General features: G+C 38.0%; 1 protein-coding gene across 1 annotated transcript; it reads left to right on the plus strand.

Moving 5' to 3' along the window:
• Positions 1-276: 276 nt before the first annotated feature.
• Positions 277-7,142, plus strand: xkr5a (XK related 5a). Its single transcript, XM_016282925.1, has 7 exons — positions 277-516; positions 1,633-1,816; positions 2,830-3,014; positions 3,141-3,353; positions 4,458-4,627; positions 4,930-5,041; positions 5,869-7,142. Exons 1-7 carry the CDS (start codon positions 414-416, stop codon positions 6,807-6,809), a joined length of 1,908 nt encoding a protein of 635 aa, XP_016138411.1. The 5' UTR covers positions 277-413; the 3' UTR covers positions 6,810-7,142.
• Positions 7,143-7,914: the final 772 nt, after the last annotated feature.

Genomic DNA, 7,914 nt, shown 5'->3' on the forward strand with positions numbered 1-7,914 from the left:
TTTTGATACAATATGTGTGTGTGTGTGTGTGTGTGTGTGTGTGTGTGTGTGTGTGTGTGTGTGTGTGTGTGTGTGTTAGAGAGGCGTCCAGCTGATATCACATTTCTACTGTTGTCCTACAGCGCAGCATCTGTGTGCAAACATCCGGGTCACAGTAACACACACACACACACACACAGCTATAGGTAAGCCTACTCATAATGTAACATAATTTCAGAAATACAATAAAACAAATTCATACATTTATATAAAAACATACAATTTTTATTGTCGGATGCGCGGTACTGTCTCTTTAAAAATCCAGCAGCATGACGTCAGATATTTTGACAGGACGACGGAGAAACTGGATCCGCCGCTGACAACAACAACAAACACAAAGATGTCTCGCGGAGCGCCGAGCCCCGGTCGGTGAGATGCCGGTAACGGAGCGGAGAGGATGCGGCGCGTGTTCGAGCTGCTGGCGCGTGCTGCTGCTCGCTGCGTCCGCGCTCGTGCTGCTGGCGGAGAGAGCGGCGCGTGAGTGACCTTCTACCGCATCACAGGTGCATCTGATGCACCCCATTTATCACAACATAACGACCGTTACCGAGTTTGTACCACGATATTCACACGGTACACCAACCATAGTACTACTATTGTAGATCCATAATACGTCCAAAACATGATATCACAACGGTGTAAAATATCATGGTGTAATCATGGTAACGTTACCTGTTCAAAAACATGGTAAAACCATGGTACATTTCGATAGACTTTTTGTGTGATTGCATTTTAAATGATCCCGTTGATGACCTCTGGTTTACGTGATGCAGCTGTGGCTTGTCAAATAATACTTAAAAAATGACTATAATGGTACTATAATGGATTTTTTGGTAGTACCAGGGTATTTTTGGGAGTACCTTGGAGCATCATGTAAATACCGTGACACGTGATTTTATGTATATATGAAGGAAGAATAAAAATTTTATTAAATTTTTTTGTATAAAATATAATTTATATTATCATTTTAATTTATACATTTATATATTTATATTTAATTTGTCGAATTATAAAATTATATATATGTATATATATATATATATACAGTATATATATATATATATATATATATATATATATATATAAACATGGCTAATTTATTTTACTAAAGCCAAAATATTATTCATGTTTTTAAATATAATATTTTATATAAATGTTATTTTTTTATTTTATTATTAGTAGTAGTAGTGGAAATAGTAGTAGCAGTATTTTTCATCTGGAAAATATTTACTATTTAAATCCGCTATTAGAGTATTGTTGCATAGCTGTAGATGTATAAAACTGAACAGAAACTATTTAAATAAATTTATTTTGAAATGCGCTTTTCAAAATAAATATTGTTCCAAAGCAGCTTTAGAGATTTAGGGATCCACGAAAACACCATGAAAAGCGTTTCTGTCAGAAATGAAAGATTACAGAATTGTTTTGATCATATCAGATTTTAACCTGGATTTACTGTGATATAATCTCATCCCATTTCACTGCTCTTTTGTTATGTTGAATATTGTAGAGATAATCTCATACAGCACAAAGCATATTGAAGTGCACAGATGGAGATGTATGATGGAACACATGTTCTCTATTGTTCATCAGTGGTCTGCTGTGTGGGCTTCTATCTGTGGAAGGAGGAGCTGTGTTTGGCCGGACTGACCTTTGCCCTCTTGTTGCCGGGGTCACTGGTGCAGGTGTTGAGTTTCAGGTGGTACAGGGCCGACGGAGACAAACGGACATGCCGCAATTTCATCGTACACACACTTCACCTGGGCATCTTCAAAAGGTGTGTGTGTGTGTGTGCATCTGTTTAAAGAAATAATTCCTTCAGAAATTTCAATTCTGTTTATTTACTTCAGAGGTTTACAAACTTTTTTGTCAGTCAAGTCCTTTAGATGTGAAATATTTATCCCCTGAGAACTGAAGTTATCATCCCAATAATTTAATGACACATTTGCATGTTCTCGCCTGATGTTGGTTAATGGTCACATGACATGCAAGTAAATAGATCAAATCTGCTGAAAATGCACTCACCTCAGGCCATTCAAGATGTAGAGGAGTTTGTTTCTTCATCAGATTTAGAGAAATGTAGCATTGCATCACTGTCTCAGCAATGGATCCTCTGCAGTGAATGGGTGCCGTCAGAATGTGAGTCCAAACAGCTGATAAAAACATCACAATAATCCACAAAGCTGTGTGTTTGAAAGAAAAAAAAATTATATTAAGATGTTTTTAAACTTTCGCTTTCGTCTTTAATCCATAATAATGCTTTCTCCAGTTAAAAGGTCATCTTGTCAGAATCAGGAGAGAAATATGCACAGATCAAGCACCGTTTACAAGTGAAAACAGTCCAAAACAGCTCTAGACAAATATATTAGTGGAACTTTTTACTGGAGGAAGCGTTATTATGGATTAAGGACTTTTGGCCAGAAGCGACAGTTTAAAGTTAAAAAACATCTTAGTGATGGATTTGTTTCTTAAAAACATGCAGCGTTTCACTTCACAAGACATTAACTGATAGACTGAAGTGGTGTGGATTATTGTGATGTTTTTATCAGCTGTTTGGACTCTCATTCTGACGGCACCCATTCACTGCTAATGCAAAATTTCTCCAAATCTGTTCCTGTGGAGAAACAAACTAATCTACATCTTGGATGGCCTGAGGGTGAGTAAATATTCAGCTGATTTAAATTTTTGGGTCAACTATACTTTTAATTTTCATCAGCTCATGAATCCCCTGCAGTTCCCTCACAAACTGTCTCGTGAGTTTCATTGTAATGTGTGTGTGTTGTGTGTCAGGTTTTGGGATTGCAGTGTGTGTGAATGGATGGCTCAGGGCTCGTCGCAGTCGCATGCGCAGGAGGTGATGCAGCATGCAGACGTGTCTGCTCTGCGTCTGCTGGAGGTTTTGCTGATGACTCTACCACAGACGCTCCTGCAGACGTACGCTCTCACCGTTACTGACTATGGCCTCTCATCTCCAGGTCAGTCTTGAGATAGAAAGCTGTTCGAAAACAGTCATTGTTTATGTAATTCTGTTTGGTGATGCTAAAGGCAACATTTATACTGCAGATAAAAACGTTGCACTCTCCATGTGTGTGTTTTTGCAGTTGCTCTGTGTGACGCCGTGTGTTTGCTGTCGCTGTCCTGGGCGCTGGTGCTCTACAGCCGAGCCTGTTGTTTGATCCGTCCTGGGCATTTGCAGATGCCGCCGGCGGCTCTCCTGTGTCAGCTGCTGTGGAGGATGGGCATGTTAGCCGCCCGCTTCACCAGCCTCGCCCTGTTCACCCGCACCTTCGGCTGCTGGGTCATCGGGGTCCTGGGTGAGTCCGAGCCACATCAGCTCTATAGATGTGCATGCCCAGCTTTTGTTTGTAAATTGGCAATAACATGTGAATCTCATGAAGAAATGACTAATTTTCACTTAAGAGTCAGTAAGATTTTTTTTTTAAGAAATTAATACTTTTATTCAGCAGTGACACATTAATTTTTATCAAAATTTTTGAATAGTTATGTATGATTTCATGTTACAATCAAAAGAAAACAATTGCACCAAAAAATTTAAAAATCCCCAAAATAATATTGAAAAACATACTGAAAAAAATACATAAATATTTTGCACAAATCAAATTGACTCTGTGTTTAGGACTATTTTTTGCGTTATTGTTTTTGCACTGTTTGTAATTTAAAAAAAATAAATAATAATACTTCAATTAAGCAAGGGTGCATTCATTTTAACAAAAAATACCATAAAGACATTTATAATCTTACAAATGATTTCTATTTCAAATAAATGCCCTTCTTTTGAACTTTCTATTCATCAAAGAATCTAAAAAAAAAAGTATCACGGTTTTTAATAATTAATTAATAATTTATGCATTTAGCAGACGCTTAAGCGACTTACAGTGCATTCAGGCTATACATTTTTTACCATTATGTGTTCCCTGGGAATTGAACCCACGACCTTTTGCGCTGCTAACGCAATGCCTACAGTAACAAATAGGAACAGTTTTTCACTAAAATATGAAGCAGCACATCTGTTTTCAGCATTGATAATAATAAGACATTTTTATTGAGCACCAAGCATTGCCATCACATGAATAAATTACATTTTAAAATATATTAAAATATATATTTTTTAAATTTTTATAATATTTCATATTCATATTTATTGAATATTATTTCAAGCTATAATCAAAATAAAGAAAATTGCACCAAATTATTAAATTAAAAAATCTTTTTTGTACAAGTATTTTTTGCATTGTGCGATTATTTTATTGACAGTTAAGTGCAATCTCCCCAAAATGTATAGCCTGTGAACAGCTTCTATAGCATAATGTTAGTTGACACACACATTAATATTATGACATCATCTCTCAGTTTGTATAATACGTCTCTTAATCTTTGTGCGTCTCATTTTCTCCCAGCGTCTCATTGGTTGATGGCTGCGCTGTGGTTGGTCTCGCAGCAGACTGACATATATGTGGGTCAGTGGTCATGGCGCGTATTTAACTTCATTCTGGGAGGCGTGCATGTGTTTCTGTTTCTCAATGTGAAGGATGGCCCGTCCCGCTTCCGGATGGCGGGATTCTACACGGTACAAACACACACACAATCTCCAGTCCTAATGAGAGCATGAGATATATTTGTAGTATTTGTAGAATATCTGTGCTTACAATATTTTGGTCAGTGTCATTTACGGTTTTTCTGGTCTGTTTACACCATTAAAAACACTTTGTCATACTCTTATATAGCCAATATAACTTTGTTTTTTTAAAGAATATGAATATGCACAATGTATATTAGAATATGGATTTAAAGGAATAGTTCATGCAAAATTTGGTGGAGTTATTACTTTAAGCAATAGAGTGAAAGCTGTGTTGTTTCTGTGCTGTGTAGGTGATGCTGCTGGAAAATGCTACACTGCTATTGGCTGCATCTGACATCCTGACTGATGCATCATGGGATAGCCTGACCGTCCCTACTGCTGTGCTGTGCAGCTTTCTGCTCGGTGAGAGTTTGTGTGTGAGTGCATGATAGAAAGACAGATCAACATTAGAAAGGTGTCAAATTAAGACACCCATAAAAAAGAGTGTATTGTTATGACCATTTTCATTTGCTATTTTTCATTGTTAATTTGCACTGAAATTAAATATGTTTGGGGAAAGACTTTTATTTAATAGAAAACATGGGATGTATTTAACTTGGTAAATCTTTATGTGTGTAAAATAACTGCTATGACACAAAAGTTAAAAATGCTATTTAATATTAATAAATTGGTATGATCCTTCAGAAATCATTCTAACATGCTGATTTCCTGCTCAAAAACATTTCTTGTTATTATGAATGTTTTGCTGCTTTATATTTTTGTGGAAACCGTAATACTTTTTATAAAGTTCAAATAGAAAGTTCAAAGAACTGCATTTATTTGAAATAGAAGTCATAGAATAGTCATAGAATAGTCATTTGTAGCAATATAAATATCTTTACTGTCACTTTTGATCAAATTAATGTGTCTTTGTGTTTTTAAAAAAACTTTTTAATGGTAGAGTTTAAATAAAAATAAATATTTTCTAAAAATGATTGCCCTTTCACTAAATGTATTTTTTGGTATAATATATATATATAATTAAGTTAAATTTATATTGCTAAAAATACAAAATAAATAAATTACACAAACAAATCTTTAAAAAATTCTAACCAAAGTGATTAATTTCTGATCAAGTGCAGTTCAAATATGAATGTAGTTGCTATAGATTGATAACTGCCCTCATCTAGTAACATTTGCGTTTGATCTCTTTCAGCTAAATTAAATGAATTGCTCTCTATCTCTCTCAGGTTTGACGTCTCTGATGTTGTTCTATCGTTTCCTGCATCCCAAGTCCACTGAAATCTCTCTGGGTTTGCGTCAGCGTGCACACATGGGTCGAGAGTGTCTTCAGCAGGGAGATTCGTCCTACTCTCTGGGGAACAAAAGTCTTCCTCCGGCCCCTCTTCCAGTCCTCTTCCCATCTTCTCATCCTTCCTTCTCCCTCTCTGGGATCCCCGGCTCTCTTCTGGAGCATCCCGGGAGCTGCGGTGTGAAGCCGGACGGAGAGTGTCGCCACCATCACTGGCTGCTCATCCGCCTCGCTCTGAAAACCGGTGACCCGGCTAAGATCAACGGGGCGTATGGGGCGGGTGGTGTGTCCGGGATACTGGTGGTGGATCGCAAGGGAGAGATCATGGAGGAAGGGTGCGTGTCCACTTCGGAAAGCCGGGATGATACGATGGCGCCACTGTCCGACTGCAGGGAGGAGTTTGAGAGCGTGAGTGAAGCCAAAGAGGAAGACGACGCGGACGACAGCCTCGAAATGGAGAGCCCGTTAGAGTCACCCGCATCCGAGTGCAAGCGGAGCTCACCGGAGGGAAAGTCTGTTTTTGGGGACAGTCCTGAGCCCTATTATTGCCCCACTGAATCCAGCTCCACTTTATACTTCAGCGCTGACCCACAATCCCCCAGCAGCTCCAGTAACCCGCGTCTGGACCACGAGACACCCTTCAGTTTCGGTTCTGGAACCGGGCTGGAAACTCTAGACGAGTTGAGCCCTATTTCCACAGACGGCGGACTGCACAGGGATCTCGTCCGGGGGCTTCTGGGCCGAGCGGGACCCTGCTACACCTCCGCACCCGGACTGAGCGGGCAAGGGCTTCTTGAGGGTTCTGGGACGCACCTCAGAGGTCACCGCAGGCAAGTGGTTCTGTCCCGCAGGGGTCCGGAAGAGGACGGTGGCTTTTAACAGCATATGAACTGCAGCTTTAAGTGGCGTTCACACCGGTTCCCAGCATGAAAGTTGTTGCAATGTGGCCATGTCTTTAACATCATGCAAATGAGCTTCAATGGCAACTACCAATGAGAGTGAAGATGATCCAGAGAAGCAGTTAATGTCGTTGTGAGCTTTTCTCTGTTTTGTGTAATTTGTCTTTGCCCACATTCAGGGATGTAATTTAAAAAAGGATTTGTGGAAAACTTTATCAGAAATTTCATTCATGCAAAAATACTCATCTTGTTCATGATGTGATGCAATTTCAATACTGCATCCCTTCCAGAATATGAGTTTTTAGTGGCTTGAAAACACATTTTATATATATATATATATATATATGCATACACACTACTGTTCAGAAGTTTGTGGTTGGTTTTTTGGGGTTAGATTTTTTTCTAAAAGAAGTCTCTTCTGCTCACCAAGACTGAATTTATTTAAATACAATAAAACAGTAAAACTGTGAAATATTATTACAATATAAAACAACTCTTCAGTGTCACATGAAATCATTCTAATATGCTGACTTGCTGCTCAAGAAACGTTTCAGATTATTATCAATGTTGAAAACAGTTTTCCTGCTTCACTTTTTTCATGAAAACTGTGATACACTTTTTTTAAGGATTCTTTGATGAATCGAAAATGTTCAAAAGAACAGCATTTATTTGAAATAGAAATCTTCTGTAACATTATGAATGTCTTTACTGATACTTTTGATCAGTTTAATGTGTTCTTGCTGAAAACAGTATACTTAGTACTTGCTCCAAAATCGTACCGACTCCAAACTTTGATATACAGTGGGTACGGAAAGTATTCAGACCCCCTTACATTTTTAACTCTTTGTTAAATTGCAGCCATTTGCTAAAATCATTTAAGTAAATTTTTTTCCTCATTAATGTACACACAGCACCCCATATTGACAGAAAAACACAGAATTGTTGACATTTTTGCAGATTTATTAAAAAAGAAAAACTGAAATATCACATGGTCCTAAGTATTCAGACCCTTTGCTCAGTATTTAGTAGAAGCACCCTTTTGATCGAATACAGCCATGAGTCTTTTTGGGAAAGACCCAACAAGT

This window comes from Sinocyclocheilus grahami, unplaced genomic scaffold (genome assembly GCF_001515645.1).
Source record: "Sinocyclocheilus grahami isolate Dianchi unplaced genomic scaffold, SAMN03320097.WGS_v1.1 scaffold168.1, whole genome shotgun sequence".
NCBI classification, from domain to species: domain Eukaryota; kingdom Metazoa; phylum Chordata; class Actinopteri; order Cypriniformes; family Cyprinidae; genus Sinocyclocheilus; species Sinocyclocheilus grahami.

Coding starts and splice junctions, on each gene's coding strand:
- xkr5a (XM_016282925.1), top strand. CDS start 414: ATGCCGGTAACGGAGCGGAGAGGATGCGGCGCGTGTTCGAGCTGCTGG. Junction 1,817..2,829: donor CACCTGGGCATCTTCAAAAG/GTGTGTGTGTGT, acceptor GTTGTGTGTCAG/GTTTTGGGATTGCAGTGTGT. Junction 3,015..3,140: donor CTATGGCCTCTCATCTCCAG/GTCAGTCTTGAG, acceptor GTGTTTTTGCAG/TTGCTCTGTGTGACGCCGTG.